This window comes from Schistocerca gregaria, chromosome 2, assembly GCF_023897955.1.
Source record: "Schistocerca gregaria isolate iqSchGreg1 chromosome 2, iqSchGreg1.2, whole genome shotgun sequence".
In the NCBI taxonomy this organism is placed as follows: Eukaryota; Metazoa; Arthropoda; class Insecta; order Orthoptera; family Acrididae; genus Schistocerca; species Schistocerca gregaria.
The window spans coordinates 389,615,306-389,642,259 of record NC_064921.1 but is presented as its reverse complement, the minus strand read 5'-3'; the positions used below and the strand labels follow the sequence as shown (position 1 = coordinate 389,642,259).

At 38.5% G+C, this 26,954-nt stretch overlaps 1 protein-coding gene across 1 annotated transcript in view; it reads right to left on the bottom strand.

The window, feature by feature from the left end:
- LOC126335794 (glycerol kinase-like) overlaps positions 1–25,810 on the bottom strand; it is a 285,428-nt gene extending 259,618 nt beyond the window's left edge. The window contains exon 1 of the mRNA XM_049999258.1: positions 25,739–25,810. Coding sequence (XP_049855215.1) covers positions 25,739–25,810 — 72 coding nt within the window. The remainder of the gene's footprint in view (positions 1–25,738) is intronic.
- Positions 25,811–26,954: the final 1,144 nt, after the last annotated feature.

The window sequence follows — 26,954 nt, the reverse complement described above, 5'->3', positions numbered from 1 at the left end:
CTAACAATACTGAGGCAAGCAAGCTGCAGCAAACCAAACTTAAAAATCAGACTTGTGTCTTCACTACACTCATGCATAAAGTTGGAGACAAAATGAAAATGTAAGAGTTGGTGTTTAGGCAGAAGTGGGAGAGCTACAGTTTTTGAAAATCTGATTTCAGGAATGAAACCTGGGACTGATTCATTACAGGGCGTCCTGCATCCTGGAAAACTGGGAAAACTCAAGAACTTTTTTTGTTCTGAAAAACTCCTGGATTTTTTACATTTTACCTAAAAACCCAGGAAAAGGCACAGTACCCAATTTGCTTCTGAGCAGAGGAGTCTGCTCAGCATGATGCAGCTCCGCATTCACTGTCCAACTTCAGCTCAGGACTGTGTGATTGCCAGCTGCTGGTGTTTCAGCATTCCCCATCACTCCCCTCACTCAGTAAGACCAACACACTAGCCAGCCAGTTCAGCCTGGCTGTGGCTGGACAAGCCAAGCCAAACTGTGTAGGGGTTTCTTGTTGTTAACATGAAATGGCTTGCAGCTTGGCTACAGTTCCCTGGTTCGATGTTGTGCATTTGTGATGTGATGTGAGTAGCAATGAGCTGTGGAGGGTATTTGGTGCAGATTATGATTACATCTGCTTCATTTAGTAACACTATATGATGACAGAGATGTGTCTTTTAAGGGGAGTTCACTGCTAATTTGAATCAATATGTTTTGAAACATGAATAATAGTGCACAATAAGTTTGTGTCCACTGTTTTGGATGCACACCAATAAATTACTGTTGTAGCATCCCAACAGCTATTGATTTGCTATTGTGAATAAATAACATTGCTTATAGAATTTTTGTGATAGGCATAAAATAGTGCCCTTAGAGCACTAACAAGCATGTCTTGGACTTTGGGCATGCGGCAGTTGGTTAAGGCTGAGATAATGCCTGCAACAGGTATAGTGTAACATAGGTGGTCAGGGCGAGTGAGGACTGTAGGCATATGGGGCTATGCAGCCAGGGCAACTCCATGTCATTTCTCTCCTGGCTAGCTAAAGTTTCCGATGTAATTGTGGGTTTTTGGAAAAATGACATGTCATTTAAGGAAACACTGACTGAATTATTATAAAGTTTATATTATTATTTTTTTAACACAATCATCTTTATGACACAATCATAACTGGTTTTAATTACAATGGCCATCATTGTACGCTATAAACAGAATTTATGGAACAAATGTTCATGTGTTGTGGCCAAAAGCAGTGGTGATTGTGTCATAAAAAGGGGATTGGATCCAAAAATAAGAAAAAGGCTGCTGTGGGTCTTAGTAGCTGCCGTAAACTACTTTCAGTTACATATATTCATGGAAGATATTGTTGCCTTCCTTTGTATCCAGTCCGGGAAGGTTGTAAGTGAGTGGATGGGGTGGAGGTCACTCATAAGAAAGAGTTTTTTAGTGGCTTTCTGAGTTCATGAACTCTTGAACATGTCTTGCTGTATTGCTTAGGTTCAATCCTTTCTAATGCTTACATTAAGTAAGGGATCACTCAAGGAAATCAAAGTGGATGCTCAACCTTTGCTGGACAGAGGACCCAGAATTTTGGTGAGTGGCAGAGCACTCATCTGACAAATTTTGTGTTCTGTGCACAGTCTGTAAAACAAACTTCCCCCTCAGCAAAATGGGCAAGCAGGCCTTGTTGCCATGCAAGTGGAAAACTTTGAGATGGGCTTGCTGCTACTACGAAGGTGGTAATGCCTATATCCATACTAATATTCCCAAGCAGCTACAGCGCAAATCCTACAGTGTCAGAATGCTACCTCCCGGCCCTTGATGCACTCAGCTGTTCATCAACTCCAACAATGAAAACGAAAATCTTGACAATGCCCTCAACTTGGTAAATGCACTTGAAAATAAAATTACCAATTTCAGTGAAGAAAAGTTCTATTTAGTCTCAGTGCATTTTTAGCCTGATGAAATGCAGACAGGCAGAGCATCACATAGTTGTAATGTCTCCCAGCAACTAGGTCCTAGGTCAAGCACTCGCATCAGGAACCTACTGCACAAACTTCTGGATGATGTCTACTGACGCTAGATTCGACACAGAGGATGCTGTGACAAAGGCAGAGATCTGTTTGGATCTGTTTGCTGCTATCAGACACCAATCTTCTCAAGACAAGAGCAGCCTTGTTAATCTCTTACCAGATACTCTTGGCTCTGTTTTTCACTCAACATCTACAGACAATGACATAGTGTAGTATGGGTTTGATGAGAGTTTGCATAAATTAGCCAAAACCAGCAGATGTATTTGTTTTTAAATTTCTGGGAAAATGCTTTGGGCCAGGTTTCAATCAGGTACCTCATTTTAGTGTTTTTGGGAAAAATTACTCAAAAAGATTTAGTTGAATGATTTGAGGCAAGTAAAGTAAATCTGGAAAGGAAAATCATTCAGATGTCCATGGATGGCCCCAATTTTAATACGGTGTATCTAAGAGAACTGAAAAATCAAGCTTAATGTTAGGATAACCCAGTGAATTCTGTGCTTTTATTCTTTGGGATATGTGCATACACACAGTCTATGCTGGCTTTAAGACAGGTAGTACCAGCGCTGGTTGGAACCGCGTTCAGTTTCTGAGAACTTTGTATAATATATTTAAAAAGTTCCCTGCTGCCAAGCTGATTTCACCAATATTACAGGCACCTCTGTGTGTGAGTGGGAGTGAGTGTGAGAGCAACTGCTATGTTTGGACTATTGCTGCTCACGTTGCACCATTTCTAACTAAATTTCAGCTCATTTCCTCTATACTTCCCTCCAGTCTATGGTCAGAGAATTAATGAGAAAACTTGTCAAATCAAAAGTGTTGGAGAAGCAGACTATCTTCAAAGCAAGTCTGAGTTCAACACACAAATCTGTTATGACCTCAGATAGTTGTCATTGGGTACAGAACTAAAAAAGCTCTGGGGCAATGTGATTTATCAGAGAATGATACCTTGGTGCTCTATAAAGAGCTCCCTATATTTATGAAGAATATGTGTGGTATCTAAAATTCTGGATAAGTTGTCTCCGGAGTATTGCTTTACGAAGAGTGTCTCATTAAATCTGGAAGTGGCAATTAATGGTGACCTTATGAAGGGACGGTTAGGTACAGCATTGACACCTCACTACCTTAAATTGCTTTGGTGATCTTGAGGCTGACACCATTCCCCTGAGTTCCACAATCTTGCAGAGATCAGTTCAATAAAGTAAATCCTCAAAGAATTTTATAGAGATCAGGCTTGCATTGATCATTTATGTATGATGATCATTGGCAGCAAAAATGGATACGAAAATTTGTAGACATCTATCAAGCTTCCTTACGTTCTCTTCCATGTCAGTGACAGCCTAAAAAAAGAATTCTCTTGACAACTACTCAAATCTAATAAAAAATCTGACTGGAGCCTTTCTTATAGTGCTTACTACCATTTGTGGTGTGGTCAAGGCCACTGGGAGTGTTGGATATGTATTCAACACAAAGCAGTTAATACACACAGCTTCTAAAATGCACATGGTCGGTTCAGTGAAGCAACAGCAGAAAACTGGGCAGCTGAGAATTCCTCAAGATAAAATTAAAGAAAGAGGAAAGAGATTAGAGAATATCCAAGAGCTGTAACATAAGAAAACAAATGTTATGGAAAATACTAAGAAAGATGTTTCTCAGCCTATTTTATTGGGATGTGTGGCTTACACATTAAGAGGGGATGAGTAGATTGCTCATACTGGAAAGGTTACCACTATTATCAGGTATCAGACAATATGAAACAAATCTGAACAGAGATTGAACCTGTGAGAAAATATTCTAACATTCTGAAGGAAGAATTGTGTAATTTATTGTATAAATATAAGAATGAGTTTTCCAGCAAATATTTTTTTTTTCACTTTATTCTGTTGTCAGATATCACTATGATTACTTCTCAGTTAAAATAAACTATGTTCGTTGAAGGTTTTCTTTTCTTTTAATTCAAGAGTATGGCTAAACTACAATAAAGAAAAAGACACTTGGACAGTGAAGCACAGTAATGAGTGAATCAGAACACCATGACATTCTTGAGTTTTGAGGTTTTCGAAATACGCTTTATTAATCAATTCTAGGGTGTCACACAGCAGATAGGTAAACCTCAAAAAATAGCATTTGTGCACTGGTTCCAAATAATAAATGTTGAGGGACCGAAAAGGATTTTTTTTTTTTTTTTATAAGAAACAAAATTACACAGGGACTTATCAAGAATATGCAACATGTGACTGATGTGAAATTAGGGTAAGCATCAACTCAATCCCTTAAGGATTCTGGCAGTTCAGTATTGGCAGTGGCAGAAACATTTGCTAATTATAAAAAGACTATACAGTTACTTATACAGGAATCAAATTAAAAACAGAGATAGGAGGTTTTAATAACCCACTGAAGAGTTATATGTTGTTTGAATTTTTGTAATAACTGTATGCTTAATGTAAGCTGTTTTGTAGTTTGTGGGTGGATTAAGGATGCAATTTTATGAACTGATTTTGTAACAAATAAAAGTGGATTATTAACTGTAAGAAATATTACCTAGAATTTGATGAGGAAGATGACACAAGAATGTGGTTCTAAAATGTATTAAGAGGGAATGAGTGGACTGCTTGTACTGGAAATGTTGATCATGAGGTATCAGACAGTAAGGAACCTGTGAGTAATCATTCTGACATTCAGAAGGAAGAACAGTGTTATTTATTGTATAAATATAACAATGTGTTTTCACACTAACCCACTAAGATAGTGGATTTTGAATATGTGCTTAAAGTTGTGCCACATGAAGTGATCAGAGTAAGATCACAGCCCAAGCCTAGCAAATACAGAAGCAACACACACCAGTCTTGAAAAGATGGCCTTGAGTGGAAGGTTACTGAGTACTGCAGGAGTAACTACTGCAACTCAATCATAGGCATCTGCTAGGGGAAGGGAGAGCATGAGAGCGCAGAGTGCACTTGTCCCCCTTCACTTTCGAATCTTGAATATGACTTCTTACATATCACAGAACTTTCCTGGATTTCTAAAAAAAATATTATCTGTGATGCTCCTAAGTCTAAATTTAGCATTGCCGAGTGCAAAAGGAAATACTGTGACATTAGAAGGTGGTACCAGTTGGTTACAATTAAAGTGCTGCTACTCAGTGAGGTCCAAGGTGGGCTGTAATTATCATATGGCAGCGAAACATTGTCAATATGCTAATGCATTAATGCAGAACTGATTTAAGCTGGAAAAAAAAGTTCCAATTTTGGCCACCAGGTGCAAACCTAGTTCTGTACAGCATCACATTGACCTGTCTGTGGGTCATATTGAACAAATTGTGTAAGCAATGGTTAATAACGAAATCAGCATTACGCCTTTCTCACATGCTTGAGCTTTTCTGTTCACATTCTGTTTCTAATCCATTAGGTATGGAAACATTTATGTATGTAAATGATGACTAACTGAAACCCTCAGCTGCCGACAGGTGTTATTGATACACCTCGATGTGGACAGCTGAAAATGTGTGCCCCAACCGGGACTCAAACCCGGGATCTCCTGCTTACATGGCAGACGCTCTATCCATCTGAGCCACTAAAGACACAGATAAACAGTGCGACTGCAGGGACTTATCCCTTGCATGCTTCCCGTGAGACTCACACTCCCAACTGTCCACAATTCTACCTATGTAATGTACCTTACAGACATTTGCCCATTCACTCATTACTCACGCACGCTTTGGCGATTCCCGTAAGAGTTTGGGCAACCTGTGCGCATTTGCACAGACGAAGGTCAATGGCTGGGTAGCCTTTAACTATATATATGAAGACAGTAACTGTTCTCGAAAGAATTACATAGGTAGAATTGTGGACAGTTGGGAATGTGAGTCTCACGGGAAGCGTGCAAGGGATAAGTCCCTGCAGTTGCACTGTTTATCTGTGTCCTTGGTGGATCAGATGGATAGAGCGTCTGCCATGTAAGCAGGAGATCCCGGGTTCGAGTCCCAGTCGGGACACACATTTTCAGCTGTCCACATCGAGGTGTATCAACAACACCTGTCGGCAGCTGAGGGTTTCAGTTAGTCATCATTTATTCCAGGGAAAATCTGGACGGTCATCTACAGTATCTGTTCTTTCGAGAAGAGTTACTGTCTTCATATATATTTATGTATGTCTTTCTAGCAATCATAATGCCAGATCTACACCTGGTGGCCAAAAATCGGAACTAATTTTCTTATAATGTAAATCAGTTTCACATTAACACATTATAACATCTAACAAGTTTCACCGTCATATGATGATTTCAGTCCCCACTGGACCTCTGTGTGTAGCTACCCTTTAATTATAGCCATTCAGTACAACACTTGGGTTTGTTTGGTATTCAAGCTATTCAGGTATATCATACCATTTCCTTGAAATGATGGTAGCTTCACTGCAATTCTCCAGTCAGTTATGATGGGTTTGAACTGTCATAGAACATAACCAATACAGAGTCTCCAATCTTTCCTCTGCTGTTTTCTCACACACTGAGGCACATTCCTCAAAGTGGGTCACATAATGTCTAACACAATGGTACAGATCTGGACAATCGTAGTTGCTTCTGCTTCTACGAGGGTAATCACAAAAGTAAGGTCTCCTATTTTTTTAAAGTACAGAACTCTGTGTGGCAGTTGGTCACACTCTTTTGAAGAGTGCTTCACGTGCTGTGTGTAAACATGCGCATGCCTTGCTGATGCGCTCGGTCTTGGCTTGGCAGCTGTTGAGAATGGAGCTCCTGTTGGATGTTACCGCCAAGAGCGAATTTTGTGCAGTTACTCAGTTTTTGAACACAAAGGGCACTACACCAATTGAAATCCACCACCAATTGATGGAAATGTATGGTGAGTCATGCATGGATGTCAAAAATGTTCGTAAGTGGTGTAGAGAGTTTGCAGCTGGTTGGACCGAAATTCATGACAAACAAAGAAACAGGAGACCATCACTTTCTCAGGAGACAGTTTTGAAGGTTGAGCAAAGCATGTGTGAAGATCAGCGGATCACCCTGGATGGTCTCTGCACGTTGGTTCCTGAGGTTTCCCGAATCACCGCTCACAGAATTTTAATGGAAACATTGAACCACTAAGCGCAAGATGGGCGCCATGCATGCTGACTGAGGAACTCATGTGGCGACGAGTTGATGCTTCCTGCACATTTCTTCACCTCCTTGCAGCCAAACAGGACAACTTTCTGGACACAATTGTCATGGGTGACGGAACCTGAGCATACCACTGAGATTCAGCTCTGACGACGAGGTGAAACTTTGTGAACAGCATGGTGGCAAGCTGGTATTACATGGGCATACAAAAAATGCCACAGCATCTACAAAATGCATCGACAGAAATGGTGATTATGTCGAAAAATAGCTTTATGTTCAAGCTGTAAACTAATGTAAACCATTGTAGAAATAAACAGGTCTATGTACTTATAAAAAAAATAGGAGACCTTACTTTTGGGATTACCCTTGCATCAAGAATGTTATTGAATCTCAGATGACCTGATGTCAACATGTCAAGAAAGCTCCTTAGTATGGCTGCCCTAAAATGAGCTGAGATGATGAGGAATCATTTCTATCCCATTGGATCATAATTTTTTTCATACAATGTTCCAAATACGAGGGCTGTTTTTTTTTTTCTCAACCTCCAATTTTTTAGTATAAAAGCTATGTGAGTGGAAGAAAGTGGACATGCGCTGTAGGCTACAGCGTAAACTCAAACTACACACTCTGCCATTGCCAACATCACGGCATCAGTTACATTGCACTGCAGCCATGTAAACATGGCTGCTATCAGTGTTGCTCCCACCATGTGTGAATTACGAAGTGTAATTTGGTCTCTGTAAGCAGAAGGGAATAGTGCAGCAGAAACTCATTGGAGAATGAACCGAGCGTACGGTGATAACTTCATGACTGATGGTGTTGTGTATGAATGGGCTGAAAGTTTAAACATGGCCAAAACGACGTGCATGATGAAGGGCACCAAGGACGCAAGTCTGTCACTACAGCCGACCTTGTTGAACAACTTGACATAATGGTTCGAGAAAATCATAGGTGCACCATAACTGCTTTGTCTATGGAAATTCCAGAGATTTCAAGATCTGTCATATACTCTATTGTTATTGAACACTGTGTTCATCCAAGACAATGCTCGTCCACACACTGCTGGCACAACCCAATGGCTCCTTGAACGATTTCAATGGGACATTTTCGGTCATCCACCATGCAGTCCTGATCTGGCACATAGTGACTTTCACCTTTTCCCTGAACTGAAGACGTGGCTAGAAGGGCAGCACTTTCAAACCAAATAAGATCTTCAAAACGTCAATGCCCATTTGAAATCATTGGCACCAACATTGTTTGAAGAGAGTATTGCAAAGCTTGTCCATAGGTATGATAAATGTCACAATCTTTCAGTGATTATGTTGAACAGTAACCATAAGTGTACAAAACTTGTACACTTAATTGTTTTCTATGAACTCTTCTTCATGTCTTTTTTGTCTTTTATTTATAGCCTATCGTAAGATGGGGAAAAAAAACACCCTCGCACTTGTATTAGTTTGATTCCTCCTTTGAGTGCTTCTTCCTCCTCTGAGGCCTCTGTTGTCTTCAGTAGTGCTGGAGCTCCCAATGTCCAAGTGCAATGTTCGTTAGTATGGAGACGATGGGACTTCAACAGCATTACAATATTTTGTAGCATATTTTCTGGTGGCAGCACCTTGAAACTGAAACACTTTATGAAGCATCTTTAGTGACAGTGCATTCCAATTAAGCCTCTCACATCACAAATGTGTCACGAAGTTCCTACTCATGCAGTCACCACCACTGTAAAACCTAACTTGTGCACCCACCCACTACCACCTACTCCAGCCCAACAACTGGTGAATCCAATGATATGCAAGACAGAGTAACACATGAAAAAATGCACGTTGTTTATTATTCATTTTCTATCCATAGCTCAGTGTTTCATATAGGTATAACCATTATTAAATTGGCTAATTGCACAAATGAGCATAGAAGAACTGTATGCCTCGGGACATCCAGTATCCAGTTGCATAGAATGCTCTACATTGGCCCTGTTCACCAATCTGCTCATGTGCACTGGCTTGCACACACACCACAGCAGTAAGCAAATGGCCAACTCACGGTAACTAATGGTGAGGTGAGGAGTAGTGAGAGGAAAGGAGTGTAAAAAGAAATCTGGACAAAGTACCAACACAAGAGAATTTTTTTGCAACAAGTCAAACTGCATAGTGATGTTATAAAAAGGATAGATTTCTACTCAACTTATAGAGGAAACATTGAGTCACAGAAAGGCACAATGAAAAGACTGCTACACATTTTAGCTTTCAGCCAAAAGACGCTCTTCTGAAGTAGAAAACACACACGCCCATTCACACAAGTGCAACTTGCACCACTTGGCCAGTGTCTCTGGCCATCTGCAGCTGCAGAAACAAGACTCTCCCTGTCAAGACCCATAATATCAACACTCTCTTGCACACATACAAGAATATTTACTCCTGTTTGTCTTGTATCAGGACCAAGTCCAGTAATATGTCTATGACAGAGAGGCTATTGTCTACTGAACAAATGTAAACCACCAACTAAGAAGTATCAGAAACGTCTGTGCACTGATCCAGTGCCAAAGAAAATGCAATATAGTGTTTTGCAAGAATCATTTCCTTATCCAATAAATTATTAGCTATTTCTTGAATTCTGCAATGAACAGTTGAACAAAAGAGACCAACAGCCTGAAACTCTTCTTCATAAATTCTGTTTCAGTAAAACTGCAGAACGTTTTGGCTATCTGTGGAGTAATATGGTAGCTTCTCAAATTGCAGCTGCATTTATTGATTGTACATTGTGAAAACAAAACTTATTCAGTCATTTATTTCTTTGATCCCATACGATTAAAACTTACTTCAGTCACATTGATTAGTAGTGCTTTCTCCAATTTTTATAACTCCATTTCTTGCTCTTCGCCTTCTTTTGCATGGACGTATTGTAATGTCATTGTAAACTGAACTTTTTCATTGTGTTCAAAGCTTAGAAGCACACTAGGCATCACAAGACACCATCATAAACCATAAACATACAGGCATCCTCCACTGGCTTATTTTAAATTGATACTGATGTTCCTGATTTTTGCTTTCAAGTTCCTAACCCAACCCTGATGTCAGTTTTCATCAATTTCAATGTTCCTGATTTTTGCTTTCAAATTCCTAACCCAACCATGATGCCAGTTTTCATCAATTTAAAAAGAGATGCTCTCTACTTTACACTCTTCACAATAAGCATATATGCTTGTGACCAGAGCAACACCAAACATAACCTGAATACAGCATATTGTTTGCATTTGCCCTGCCCTACATAAAGATGTCTGTGTACCCTATTTTACCACACATGCTCACTTCACAGCTGAAAAGAAAGTGTGGATGTTCTTGTTCACCTAGTCACCTCCTGAACAGGCCTTCTCTTCAGCATGCCTCAAATGTCTTGAATGCTTGCTACACCACATGGGTTGTTTGTTTTTCCCATAAGATATTAGTTTTTCAGAACTCTGGGTATGGGAAGTTTCCTTCCAACATATCCTGCCATCCTGACAAACTTTAAGACTTAATCTCCGTTAACATGCCCTCCCCTCTCTCTTTTATAATAAAAAATCAAAAATGCCATTAGAGTAAGTGTAAGAATACCTAGATCTCTAAAGAGGCCTCTACAAATTGTTTGTTCATCAACTTTATAAAACTGTTAATTATTGCAAAACTTCTGTAGAATAGAAACTTTTCTCACCTCAGCTGCATTGCCACAGAAGATGGCAGCACTGAGTTTAAACTGTTTGTTTACAGGCCTACACAATGCGAGACATTCCAAGGGCAAAGCAGGAAGGACTGAGTTTTTTGGTTAACTTACTCAGATTCTGGCGTCAACTCAGTTTATTATCCACTTGGATGCCAATGAACTTCACAAACAGAGCACTATACAGTACATGCTCATTGATCTCTGTTCCTGATACCTGTAATTATTTTAATTTTTTGCAGAACTGCGTTAAGCCTATATGAGTTTTTTAAACTTCAATGAGATGGTAAATTGTTAACTGAATTAGTTCTATGCCCATTCCATTATTTTCCTGGCTGTCTGAAATGAATCCATTGAGGACGTTTGTTAAAATACTTGTACTTCTGTCATCATCAAACATCACAGTTTTAAGCAGTCCTCCAAAAAATCAACTAAATTATTTATGTATACCAAGAATAGAAGTGGCCCAAGCACCTAACTTTAGTGACACAATATTTAATTTATCTTCTCCCTGAATTTAATCTTCTTCCTGTCACATAATTTGTTGATTTATAAATGTGTGTTCCTTTTGCATACATCAGTTTTTTTTAGCAAATACACCTCAAATGGTTACAAATGTAACTCAAGGGTGAAGCTACCAAATTAGCACAAGATTTTAGTTTTTCGGTTCGAACAGCATCATAATCAGAAAAATTACTGCTTTTAGTGATTTTTTTTTATAGCTCATTTAACAAAACTCATGTCTAGTAGTGAAGTACGTAATGCCATTCTAAGTAAATATAATCAACCTTTAATGATCCATTTTCCCCCTGTGCTCTCAGCTACCATTAGGAAGAAAATATTGAATTTAGTGATCAATGATTTGAATTTATTATCATCTGTCTCATTGTTACTGTCCTCAGGGAGTCCTCTCTAAGTTTATTCTTTCATGCCTTATAATACTCCAAATTGTCCTTGCTTTGCTCTATGATTTTTTTCATGGTACTTCTTGATGGCATGTAGGATTTTGCAATCTGACAACAGTGCATTTTAAGTCTCGATTAGAGCCAGTTCTCTGAATTAAATAAAGCTCTTCCTTCTTAATGTGAAAAGTATTTTGATCCTTGATGTTAGTCATATTTTTTCCTGGCTTCTACCAAAATGTTCCCTGAGCTGTTGTACAGGAACGCTAGATTCATAACCTACACATTTAAAACACATTCATCACCTAAACAGTATCCTTATCCATCCCCACACAACCCCTGCTTCTAAGATTTTGCCTCATAGCTCATATCCCTGTAGTAGATCTAGGTGCAAGACTTTCCCCATAGATCAACTATCCTGTCAAAGGCAGGGCTATCTGTGAAATCAGTCATGTGACCTACACACTATGCCGCAAGCACTGTACTGCATTCTACATGGGCATGACAACCAACAAGCTGTCCTTTCAAAATGACAGGAAATTGACAAACTGTGGTCAAGAACAGCTTTTCTAAAGCCCACACTTGACCACCACAAGGAAGGATCATCATACTGTACACCAAGCACATTGTAACCCCTTCACATCTGCACCTGCCATCTGAGAACAAGTAATGGACTTGACGCAACATTCGGAGTAATCCCACACTATTGTTTGGAGACTCACAGCAACCAGACTAAGGAACAACTAACCAATGCATAATCTGCCATCAACACCATAACACACATGGTTGTGTTTGTAGTGGTGCTTGAACTGCCGATGAGTGGTGTTACATTGTGTTCACTGAAGAACTATGGTTTTGCACTACCACAGAAGACTATTGTTGGCAAGTATGACAATCTCGTGGAACGAGGTCCAATTTTTCCAATGTTTCGGAGAGGCACAGCAGTACTACTACTGGTGTCACAGTGTGGGTTCCCATCAGGAATACCTCTGGTCAAGTCTGGTAGTGACTGACGGAATTCTGACGGCACAATGATATATCACAGACATACTGCATCATCACGTGTCACCCCAGGTGACAGTACTGTGGTGTCATTTTTCAACAGGACAACACTCATCCACTCATGGTGTATGTCTATGAACTGGCTGCATGCTGTTGTACTCCCATTGCCCACAAGGTCCCCAGATACGTCCCCCATAGAACATGCGTGGGACTAACTCGCATCACTTACACTGCAGTGCCAGAATACCAGATATTGAAGACCATTTGCAACAGTTCTGGACTAGTTTGCTTCAGGAGATGGTACAATACCTTTATGACAACCTATTTAGCCGCATCCAGGTTAGAGGGGGTATGCTGTCATACTGGTAAGTGGGCTAATACTGCTCAGTTCTTTGTCAATTTGACTAGATTTTGTAACTACAAGAGTAACTCACATACCCTCTTAACCCATGGAGCTTCATTTCATTTCCTCTTCTCCTTTTGGATTCTTCACTTTTTTGTCAAGTAGTGCATGAGAAGCTCATTTTTCTCAACAGGCTTTTAACTTTTAGATGTCATAATGCATGAAGAATGGTACCATTTTTACTGTCCAAGATGTCATTTTTGTTTCTCAAATGATGGTAGTAGCTGTTCCTATTCAAGAGGTCTGTCTCTCGGATATATTTACCCTAAATAAGGCATAGCGAGAATACTAGAAATCACAGGTACTAGGCAGACAGTGTTCTAGTTACACAGTATGTTTGCAGAAAGCAATCATGCAAGTAGCCACTTACCACAAACATTCAGATGCAGACCATACCATGTGTGGTGCAAACATGCAAGAGGCAAAGAGTCAGTCATACCTACTTCTGTTTGCCACAGTCCTTTGAATGACTTCTGAAGCATTGCATTTATACATTCAACAGAATGCTTTATTCAGAGTTTGTCATGCTGGTCAAAGACTAACAGTCTTCACATTAGTGTCAGAAGCATTCCCAGGAATGTGCCTGATGTCATCTTCAACTGTGCACAGCTATCACAAGTGTCCTGCACTTGGCTTAGGTACAATGAGAAGTTTAGCTTTGACATGTTCTTATACCAAGGTAATGTTGTTCACTTGGTTCTCAAATAGGACTTTTAAAAATCTCCAACTAGAGGGGAGATGACGGATAAAAAGAATATGGGCACAAATATTGATGGCCAATAAGGAAACGAATTTCAGCTGAAATATCAATTAAAAGAAGGGCCCTTTGCAACAAATGGAAGATAACCAGGAGAAAATATGGAAAATAAATTACTAACCAGAAGTTTAACAACAAACAATGGATGAAAACTAAAGGTTAATATTATTGATGGTGTTGGTTGAGTTGGTTGTGGGAAGAGACCAAACTGCGAGGTCATGTTGATGGTGTTATATAGGTAACTGACTAAATAGCATAATGGAAATTGTTAAGGCAGTTTACAGTGTATGTAATGCTCTGTCAGCCACTATCAATAACTGAGTAATGAATGTGAGCTGTCAAAAGTGTGTGTCACGGTCAGTAGACAATATGTTCACATTGCTACACAAGAAAATAAATTCAAATTGTCCCATTAAAGGCAACATGAAAATATTTCTGAATATAACAAACAACCAAGACGTATGATCAGATTTTCTGAATATAAAGTACTTGGTGTAGCCCGAAAGATGAAAATGATAAAATTAATTATATTAATGCAGAGCTTAGAAAGTCACTCGTAGAGGGGGTCGTTCAAATGTGGGTGATACTGATACATCGCTCCTGTGTAGCTATGTATATAAAAAGTGAAGTTCCAGGGCTCTCAGGATGATGAATATTGTGTTTCAACATCTCTCTGAATGTCATTGCACAAAAAAGGATCAGAAACATGCAAGCTTGTTGTACTAAGAGTTAATAGGACAGCGACAGGGAGTATCCTGAGGTTTATAAAGCAGATGGAGACAGTTTTAATAAGATAAGAGAATAGTAATAAGATAAGAGAATCATTGTCTGTGGAGCAAACTGTTGCTTTTCTGTCACAGAAGCGATCCAGGTCACGTAAGAGTTGTTGTTGTTCAGCTTTAACTTGTCTGTTACAGTAAAATTATTTGTGAGGCCTGAAGGAGATGGACAAAAGGCACTGCCAATTTGTTTTTAAATCCACAACTTGCAGTAATTTAGATGTAAAAGCAATAGCCTATGGTTCATTTGATCATGATATTTTGCCCTCCTCAGAAGCAGATCTCATTGTGTTGACCTAAAAATAAGAGTGGTGGTTTATTCAGCATATTTCTCACCCATTTTGTGTCAAAGAGTTATCTTCTGGGGCAATTCATTCAAAGTAAATAAAGTATTTATCAAGCAGAAGTGAGCAATCAGAGCCTTTTTCAGTATCTTAGAATTTTGACACTCAGTTCCCAATACAATTACTCCTTAGTGGTTGTTGTTGCTGGTAAAAATTAATTTCAGTTAAGTTGTGACATATACAAAATAATTTTCATGTAGACTTTTCCTCTTGCAATGGGTTCAGAATGGAGTCACACACACTGGTACAAAAATATTCAACATGTTCCCATGTAACATGATGCCATAAATGGGAATCCCAATAGTTCAAAAGAAATTTAAGAACACCCCATATTAGCTATCTTTCTGTAAATTATCTGAATAACTATTTCCAAGGATTGAAAAGTTATTATTCTCCTTGAAAGGGATGGAAGGAAAATGATGAATGAATGGATCCTTGGATGAAAAAAGCATTTGTCATAAAAAATATAGGTCTGCAAAGAATGATAAAGAAGTAGTGTGTATTGTACCACTAAAAGCAATAAATAAGCCACCTGATAAACAGTACTGCTATACAATGTACAATGATCACTAAGACATACTAGTAGATAACAGCACTAAGTACACTTTATTAACCCACAGCCTTAATATTTGAAGAAAAGTATGTAATAAAAAAAAAGCATCTACACATTGTAGGAACAGTGACTGATGTTCCATCAACATAAGCTTAAAATCCAAATAGAAATTTGCGTTCACTTTAATCAAAGGACAGACATTTACTACAAAAACTCCCAAGTAAGATTTTGACAATTGTGTTCATCATTTATGATGTGTGTGGACAATGTAATACTTGTAAACAGTTCAGTATATTGTCAAAATAGTGTTGGTGCTACTTTGTATAAGAAATATATCACCAGCAGATGGATGGCATGGCTATGCAAGTGTACAGTAGACTCTTGGTGCAGTAATAGCTGACAGCCAGATGTCAGTGTACGTCCAGGGACTGAGACAAGTATAAGCCTTTAATTGGCAAGATAATGAATAAGAGGCTGTGGCCCCTAACCAGAAATAAACAAAGAGAAAGAGTGGAGCATCATGACATTTGAGTGTAAGAGATTATAAGGCTGTTTAGAGCCTCTATTCAGAACTAACAAATGTGTAAGTGCTTTCATGTTCCATGTGGTGTGGCTGTGAGGAGTTGCCACTGTATGCTGAGGGGAATGCCAAGTTGCTGGACAAGAACAACATGTGGACCTGCATCCTGAGTCTTTGAACTCATGGCATCAATAATCAAGAATTTTTATTCACTATTGATCATTTTACAATGAAACAGATTTCATCATTGTTGCATAATACAGGATTTAGTAATACATGTGAATATATAATAATAAAATAAACTAATGTCAATTAACTGCAGTATACATATTAAGCACCACAATAATAAAATATGCTACAGGAAGATTTCTAGTGTCCGTAAGTTACATTATGATGTTGTGTGGTACAAACACTGTGTAATAATAATTTGATAGAGTATACAGTACATAATTTTACAAAACATTGAAGCATTATTATACAGAACATAAACACAGCACATAATGATACAGTAGACTATAGGAAAATTTGTTACATGCTAATATCCTTCTCAGGCATCTCAAAGAATTTTTAATACAGTAAGATGGGTGATCTAATACCAAGCTGTATCGTTTCATTCTAAAAATGTTTAGACCCATAGACCAACATGGTTGAAAATTTTGAGTAGCTTCATTTTGTGAGAATTTCCATTCTTGCTAGCCTGGGTATATCTAAATTAGCTTTTGTTCTGGTGTTGTGTTCATGAGTTTCCACACTAACAGCAAGTTCTGATGTACTATTTTCAACACAGAGTACACAAAAAAGTATAAATTTATAATTGTGAGTATTCTGAGCCTCGAAAAAAAGTGGACAACAGCACTCTCTGTGTCCTATATATATCTCTGTGTGTGTGTCTGTATATGTGCGGATGGATATATGTGTGTGTGTGTGTGTGTGTGTGCGAGTGTATACCTCTCCTTTTTTCCCCCTAAGGTAAGTCTTTCCGCTCCCGGGATTGGAATGACTCCTTACCCTCTCCCTTAAAATCCACACCCCTTCTTCTTTCCCTCTCCTTCCCTGTTTCCTGATGAAGCAACTGTTGGTTGCGAAAGCTTGAATTTTGTGTGTGTGCTTGTGTTTGTTTGTGTGTCTATTGACATACCAACGCTTTTGTTTGGTAAGTTACATCATCTTGGGATGTAAATACCTAAAAGTTTTACTGACTTTTCTGTTTCATTAGACATTCCCATAAGAAGTTGTTGGGTTTTATCAAGATTACACAGGACTTAATTAGCTGCAAACCAGTACATGGCTGTATCATCAAGAGTTTCTTTTGTCATCCTATTCAGATCTGAGATTCTCTTGTGCGTGATATGTAGTGTTGCATTATCAGCATAACATATGACGTTATTACGCAATCATTGATTGCTGCAATGAAGAATGGTCTGAGAATAGATGTTTGTGGAACACCTGTGCTGATTTCCACTGTGGAGGAGTTTACATCACTGACTGAGATAAACTTTATTCTGTTGCTTGAGTAAGAAAGCTACACAACTAATGTGCTCCCATGCAGCCCATAAAACTCTAGCTTCCTTATCAGTTTTTGAACAGGAATGCAATCAAATCTTTTGCTTAGGTCTCAAATAGCAGTGATACCCTGCTTTTGTCTTCAAGGGCTGTTATAGTTTGGTCCACAATTTTCAAAACAGCTGTTGTATTTCTCCCCTTGAGAAGACCAAACTGATTGGTACATATGAGATTGTGTTTTTCAAAGTAGCTTTTTTGTGTGGGTAGCAGTGCCTCAAATAACTTTGAAGATATTGGCTAAATTGAGACTAGGTTTGGGGAAGTCGTCTACCCTCTTTTTTAAACACTGGGCTAATGTTTGATACATTCAGTAATTCCAGAAATCCAAATTCTACACATTTATTAAAAATAAAAGCTAATGGTGTAGAGATAGAGTGCATTATCTTTTTTAATTGGACAACCAATAGTAGTCCATACTTTTAAAATTTGGAAACAGCTTTCATAATATCAGCAGATGTGACAGTATTGCATTGAAAAACCTGGCCATCTGGCAGTGGGGCTCCAGTCAGGTCCATTGTTGATGAACTAGTTGCTTTAACAATATTTCCTATTTCTTTAACAGGTTTAAGAAGTAGTGGCTTAATCCCTTGAATCTAGTGGAGCAGCTTGTGTGCATTTGGATGTGTCCCCTTGTTTTCTTATTTGCAATGCTGCCTTGTATTTATTGGTGGTCCTTTCTATATAGTTTTCCACTGCTGATTATTTTGCGAGGAGGAGCTTAGTTTTGCAGAATTTTTTGCATTTAAGATAGGACCTATAAATGATCTCTTTCTGTTTTGCCCTTTGAGTACTGGCATGTTTGTGTATCTGATACAGTATGAGTACATTTTCTCTGATTTCCAGAAGTTCTTCAGAAAACCAGTTCAGCCTTTTACTTTTCAGTGCACTTGATGACCTAATTACTGGAGAACAAGAATGCCATGAATCTGTATATTTCCTCAAAAGTTATCAAAGGGCATTTCAGCACCATTTTTCCCCTACAGGCAGCCCTCTCACCAGAACCACTTTAGGTTCTTTAATTTTAATTTTTTACCTCTTATACGATGTGAGGAGTAAAGGCTCTGGATTTGCCAGACCTTCTCCAGCAAGTCTGACTGTAAAGTCCTCCCTATGGAAATTCAGTACAATATTGTCCTGGCAGGCATTAAGTGTAGCACAGTTATTTGTACAATACAGGTCCAATGATCTTAGCATATTCAAAAATGTTCTTGTGACTTTTCCATCTGTGTTTGCCACTTCTAAGTTAAAATAACTCACATATAACAATTCTTGATTTATTCTTCAAGATTTTTTAACTATTACTCACATTTTTCAATAAACAAATTTACATCTCCATCTGAAGACCTATACATACTAACTACAAGTATACAGGGTGTTACAAAAAGGTACGGCCAAACTTTCAGAAAACATTCCTCACACACAAATAAAGAAAAGATGTTATGTGGACACATGTCCGGAAACGCTTAATTTCCATGTTAGAGCTCATTTTAGTTTCGTCAGTATGTTCTGTACTTCCTCGATTCACCCGCCAGTTGGCCCAATTGAAGGAAGGTAATGTTGACTTCGGTGCTTGTGTTGACATGCTTGACATGCGACTCATTGCTCTACAGTACTAACATCAAGCACATCAGTACATAGCATCTACAGGTTAGTGTTCATCACTAACGTGGTTTTGCAGTCAGTGCAATGTTTACAAATGCCGAGTTGGCAGACGCCCATTTGATGTATGGATTAGCACTGGGCAATAGCTGTGGCGCGGTACGTTTGTATCGAGACCGATTTCCAGAATGAAGGTGTCCCGACAGGAAGATGTTCGAAGCAACTGATCGGCGTCTTAGGGAGCACGGAACATTCCAGCCTATGACTCACGAATTGGGAAGACCTAGAACAACAAGGACACCTGCAATGGACGAGGCAATTCTTCGTGCAGTTGACGATAATCCTAATGTCAGCGTCAGAGAAGTTGCTGCTGTACAAGGTAACGTTGACTATGTCACTGCATGGAGAGTGCTACGGGAGAACCAGTTGTTTCCGTACCATGTACAGCGTGTGCAGGCACTATCAGCAGCTGATTAGCCTCCACAGGTACACTTCTGTGAATGCTTCACCCAACAATGTGTCAATCCTCATTTCAGTGCAAATGTTCTCTTTACGGATGAGGCTTCATTCCAACGTGATCAAATTGTAAATTTTCACAATCAACGTGTGTGGGCTGACAAGAATCCGCACACATTTGTGCAATCACGTCATCAACACAGATTTTCTGTGAACGTTTGGGCAGGCATTGTTGGTGATGTCTTGACTGGGCCCCAGGTTCTTCCACCTATGCTCAATGGAGCACGTTATTATGATTTCATACGGCATACTCTACCTGTGCTGCTACAACATGTGTCTTTACAAGTACGACACAACATGTGTTTCATGCACGATGGAGGTCCTGCACATTTCAGTTGAAGTGTTCGTACGCTTCTCAACAGCAGATTCGGTGACCGATCGATTGGTAGAGGCCGACCAATTCCATGGCCTCCACACTCTCCTGACCTCAACCCTCTTGACTTTCATTTATGTGGGCATTTGAAAGCTCTTGTCTACGCAACCCCGGTACCAAATGTAGAGACTCTTTGTGCTCGTATTGTGGATGGCTGTGATACAATACACCATTCTCCAGGGCTGCATCAGCGCATCAGGGATTCCATGTGACGGAGGATGGATGCATGTAAACGGAGGACATTTCTAACATTTCCTGTAACAAAGTGTTTGAAGTCACGCTGGTACGTTCTGTTGCTGTGTGTTTCCATTCCCTGATTAATGTGATTTGAAGAGAAGTAATAAAATGAGCTCTAACATGGAAAGTACGCGTTTCCGGACACATGTCCACATAACATATTTTCTTTCTTTGTGTGTGAGGAATGTTTCCTGAAAGTCTGGCCGTACCTTTTTGTAATTTTCAGAATTTAGTTTTACACAGTTCTGAGAAAAATGTGCATAAATCAATTCTGGTAAATTTTACTCCTTTTTTTTGACAAAAATTCCTGCCCAACCATTCTTTCTTTGTTTTGTACACATTATGCCTGCAACAGTATAGCCTTGGGGAACAAATAAATTTACTTGATTTTGGGTTAACCAGTACTCTGATACACAAGTAATATTAACATGCGGAATGCTACACAAATGTTCAGATTCTATAAGCTTACTTCTAATGCAACATCTTAATTTGTAGCAGCATGACCCATGAGTGATGGGGAAGATGTGTGAGAAACAATCCGTATGTTGCCAGTGGCAAACCAAAATTGGGGGAAAGGTAAAAAATCATCAAGTGCGTTTTTGTGTGTCTGTACGTGTTAGTACAATGAAGTTAATGGTCACATGGATGCAAACATATTAACAATGTTGTGTAATTGTAATCAGCAATGCAATGAAAACATACAAAAGGCTATGACTTTTGATCCTACCAGGGGATGGCTTACATTTAATGTGAATACCTCATTTTCCAATAATGCTCTTTAGTTAATGAAGAAAATGTTGAACAATTTTAGAAATAAAGAAAATCACAAAATTTTTTAGGTTTTTCTGTACAAACACATAAAATTGGTTAGTCTTCGTCATACATGTAAATACCGCATTTACACACACACAAAAAAAAGCACCTCTATGTTAGTGAGGAAAATGTTGATAAATTTTATAAATAAAGAAAATCACAAAATTTTGTGATTTTCTGTACAAGTATATAAAATTGGTTAGTCTTTGTCATATTTATTGGAGAATAATTGACGAGATTATTCCTGGCCTTCTCCACTAACCACAACTCAGACAGGAGTTTCAGTTTTTTTTTTTTTTTTTTTTTTTTTTAGGATTTATATTTTCTGGCTACCAGTACTGAAATCCCAATATAAGAACTCTTTGCTGATGGGGAATGTGTGGCAGGTGCAACCACAGGATTAGTTTATTATTTATCATTTAGACTGCATTCAGCATGCCATTTGTTTGGGCAATAATCTCCATCATGTGCCACATGCAAGTCCCCTTGCTTGTGACAGCAAGGTACAAATATATAAGATTGGTTGGTCTTTGTCATATTTATTGGAGAATAATTGACGAGATTATTCCTGGCCTTCTCCACTAACTACAACTCAGACAGGAGTTTCAGCTTTTTTTTTCGTTTTAGGATTTACATTTTCTGGCTAGCAGTACTGAAATCCCAATATAAGAACTCTTTGCTGATGGGGAATGTATGGCAGGTGCAACCACAGGATTAGTTTATTATTTATCATTTAGACTGCATTCAGCATGCCATTTGTTTGGGCAATAATCTCCATCATGTGCCACATGCAGGTCCCTTTGCTTGTGACAGGACAGACTCACGAATGCTATATTATTATACCATTCTCTTGTTGCCTCTCCCTCCCAGATATCAGTAACTACATGTACATGCTACTGTGTTAGGCAGTAATGTTTATTGAGAACTGTACTAATGAATGAATTTAGCTCCAACAAGTGGGAATTTTGAAGAAAAAAATGTGTGATAATTCTACCCACAAGCAAAATTTAAAGTTTTCTAAAATATTTCGATTGGACAAATAGATGTTTCTAAACATAAACTAATACTCCCACCCCCACAAACGATGGACCTTGTCATCAGTGTGGAGACTTGTGTGCCTCAGGGATACAGATAGATAGCCATACCTCTGGTGCAATCACAATGAAGGAGTATCTGTTGAGAGGTCAGACAAATGTATAATTCCTGATGAGGGGCAGTAGGCTTTTCAGTAGTTGCAGGGGCAACAGTCTGGATGATTCACTGATCTGGTCTTGTAACATCAACCAAAACACCCTCACTGTGATGGTACTGTGAAAGGCTGAAAGCAAGGGGAAACTACAGCCATCATTTTTCACGAGGGCATGCATTTCTACTGTATGGTTAAATGATAATGACATCCTCCATATTCCGGAGGTAAACTAGTCCCCCGTTCAGCTCTCCAGGCAGGGACTACTCAGGAGGATGTCATTATCATGAAAAACAAAACTGGCATTCTACAAATAGCAGCATGGAATGCCAGATCTCTTAATTGGGCAGGTAGGTTTGAAAAATTAAAAAGGGATATGCATAGGTTAAAGTTAAATATAGTGGAAATTAGTGAGGATCAGTGGCAGGAGGAACAGGACTTCTGGTCACGTGAATACAGGGTTATAGAATAGAAGCTAATTGTCTCGTAACATATACTTTCAAACCATTGACTTAATGTACAGAAGACTCGTCAAAACACAAAAAATGGTTCACAATTTTTTTTAGAATACCAGTAATATAATATACGGTACTAAATCATTACTTCATTAAGCAATTAATAATTTTTCTTCACAAGTAACAGTCCTAAGTACTTGCTCTCTCTTGCTCAAATTTTCTGGTTGTCTTTTATGAATTCTTCTACTGAATAGTAACATTTCTGCACTTGTTTCTCATATAAGGATTTTTTCAGTGTTTCTAAATTTGTGCTGAGCAGTTCTCTTCCTTTCAATTTCTTATAAATTTTCATATGCATCTAATGAGAATTTTGAGCATAAGTTTTAAACGGTGGGTGGGCAGCGTAAAATTATTTTGATTTCTGGTGTTGTAATCATGTTGAAAAAGATTTGTCACAAATAAATCAGGATTACTGTGTACAACAAAAATCAGCTCATACATGTATAGTGAGGGAACACTTAGTATATTTAGATTTTCTTGCCCCTACATTGTGCATATTTCTAACGATGGATTTCTGAAGTTTTAGTAATCGACACATATGGTTTGAGTTACAACAAAATACAATTCCATACCTTATTATTGATGAAAGTAGCTGCGATAATCTACTTTTCTTATGCCCATACTGGTAGCATTGTACAATATCCTCATTGCAAATGCTAGGCTATTTCATTTATTTGCAAGATAATGTAGGCTATATGTGATCCCCATTACAGATTTTTATCTAGTTGCTTTCCTATGAATTTCACACAGCTAGCTTCCTGCAAATCCTGGTTTCTGTGCCTGATTTGAATATCATTTAGTTTTGCTTTTTTTTGTTTTAAACTGCATTAACTGAGTCTTTTCCAGATTTAATTTTAACCCATTAAAATCGAAATCAAATAGGAGCAATGCAGAAGTAGGTTTAATAAAGAATAACAAAATAGGAACACTGGTAAGCTACTATGAACAGCGCAGTGAATGCATTATTGTGCCCAAGATAGACATGAAGCCCAGACCTACCACAACAGTAAAAGTTTATATGCCAAATACCTCTGCAGATGAGGAGATTGACAAAATGTGATGAGATAAAAGAAATTAAATCAATCAATGGAAAATCCTGGATGGAATATAACATTATTATGAAAAGGACAGTTGCTACTCACCATATAGAAGAGATGCTGAGTCACAGATAGGCACAACAAGAAGACTCTCACAAATAAAACTTTCGGCCAGTAAGGCCTTCTTTTTGTTGTGCCTATCTGTGACTCAGCATCTCTGCTATGTGGTGAGAAGCACGTTTCCTTTTCATAATATTGGTAAAACAAATTACTCTGATAGTTAAGGGAGATGAAAATTTAATAGTCATGGGGGACTGGAATTCGATAGGAAAAGGAAGAGAGGGAAAAGTAGTAGGTCAATATAGACTGGGGGGGGGGGGGGGGGGGGGGAGGAATGAAAGAGGAAGTCACATGGTAGAATTTTGCACATGGCATTATTTAATTATAGCAAACACATGGTTTACAAATCATGAAAGAAGGTTGTGTACGTGGAAGAGACCTGGAGACACAGGAAGGTTTTAGACTAACTATATATTAGTAAGACAGAGATTTTGCAACCAGGTTTTAAATTGTAAGGCATTTCCAGGGGTAGATGTGGACTCTGACCATAATGTAGGCCTATTTGTTATGAACTGCAAATTAAAGCTGAAGAAACTCTAAAAATGTGTGAATTTATGGAGATGGGACCTGGGTAAACTGAAAGAACCAGAGGTTGTAGACAGTTTCAGAAATAGTGAAGGCAGCAGAAGATCAAGTAGGTAAAATGATGAGGGCTAGTAGAAACCCTTCAGTCACACAAGAGATACTGAATGTAATTGTTAAAAGGAGAAAATATAAAATCGCAATAAATGAGGCAGGCAAAAGGGAATACAAACGTCTCAAAAATGAGAGCAACAGGAAGTGCAAAATGGCTATGCAGGAATGGCTAGAGGACAAATGTAAGCATGCAGAATCATATATCACTAGGGGTCAGACACATGCCACCTACAGGAAAATTAAAGAGACCTTTGGAGAAAAAGAAATACCTGTATGAATATCAAGTGCTCAGATGGGACACCAAAAGGTGGAAGTAGTACACAGTGGGCCTATATTAGGGTGATGCGCTTGAGGGCAATATTATAAAAATGGAAGAGGGCTTAGTTTAAGATAAGATAGAAGATATGATACTGCATGAAGAAACTGACACAGTTCCAAAAGACCTAAGTCAATACAAGGCCCCAGGAGTATAAAACATTCCGTTAGTACTACTGAAAGCCACAGGTGAGCCAGCCATGACAAACAACATGTGTGGAACAGGTGAAATACCCTAAGACTTTAAGAAGACAAGAAGAGAATAGAAGCTTTCGAAATCTGGTGCTACAGAAGAATGCTAAAGATTATATGGGTAGATCACAGAACTAATGAGGAGGTATTGAATAGAATAGGAGGAGAAATTTGTGGCACAACTTGACTAGAAGAAGGGATCAGTTGGTAGAGACATTCTGAGGCATCAGGGGATCACCAATTTAGTATTGGAGGGCAGCGTGGAGGGTAAAAATTGTAGAGGGAGACCAAGGGATGAGTACACTAAACAGATTCAGAAGGATAGATAGAATTTCGCTACACCTTTCTCATCCCGGTTCGTTGATTGCGTTTTTGGAACTGTAAAAAAGTCTTATCACTATCATGGGGCAACAATGCGAAAGTGCATACAATTGTGAAGTTGTCCATAAGAAGAAGGTTGTAACAGTGGCCATGATGTACAAAATTAACAGTATATTTAAAAATTGAGAAGTTGGTTATCTCACGTTACGATGCATTCACAATGCCTACCATAAAACGGGTGCTACTCGTTCCTTCATCTAAGGCACCAATCAATGGCCCGTATCTGTTCGTGGACGACATTCTCAAATTTCTGCGCGCTCAGAGATGTGTACATTCATCCTCTGAAAACAAACAGTTTTTGTACGGTTTCTTTTCGGCTTCACGTACTTCAGGCACTTAAATCGGTTGTTTAGAATGAGAATAACAGCATTTCCTTTATTACATTACCGATGTTTAGAAGACAGTACTCTATTTTAAACGCTGAATAATTGACTCTGAAAAAATCTGTGCTTATTATTCGCCCAATTAATATATTCATTCGCTTAATTTCGATTTACACGCAATCCACTAGCACCAGTCACCCACACAAAGTATTAAGGTCTCTGAATGTTGCAACTTCGTTTGTTTCTGTTTTCTCACGGGTAAAAAAATATTAAAAATTTCACTATTCTGCACGTTGTTCAAAAATGAGCTTAGGACTGAAGAATTGTAACCAGTTACTCAAATTTTATTTCTTGAAACTACTATTTAAGACAACTTCCACTCGCAGGCACTTGAAAGCGCTATTCTTGAAATGAGCGCTTGTTACATTATTGCTTGAGTCGATATTATTTCGACTTCAAAGCTTTAAAAATATCAAGTTAAGGAATTTTCTCCACGGGTGGAATGCGACATTAGATTTATGTTATTTATTATTATTAATTTATTTTTGGCTAATGACATACATACTATTAGCCGTCACATTACCTCTGAACTTCATTAGAATTTGGGGATGAGAAGTTCCGCCTTATGCAAGACACCTTTTTTATTTTGTTTCACCCATACATGTTTCACCACTTTTGTACTATCGTCAGTGGGTTCTATTTTTATTTCTAGCTTACATGATGTTATTGTCCACTTATTTTGGTAGCTGTTCTGCTACACAATATACAACTTGTTATACTTTTAGAGTTGTGGTACGTTTTCCTGTGTTGTTGGCGAAGTAAACGTAACGACAGCGAAAACTCCGCTATGTTTTGAGTAATCGGAAAAACTGCATTGCCACGCGAACACAAAGAAGTAAGCCTATTTACTTCGCCAACAACACAGGTAAACGTAACACAACTCCAAAACTATAACAAGTTGTATATTGTGCAGCAGAACAGCTACCAAAATAAGTGGACAATAACATCATGTAAGCTAAAAATAGAAATAGAACCCACTGACGATAGCACAAAAGTGCTGA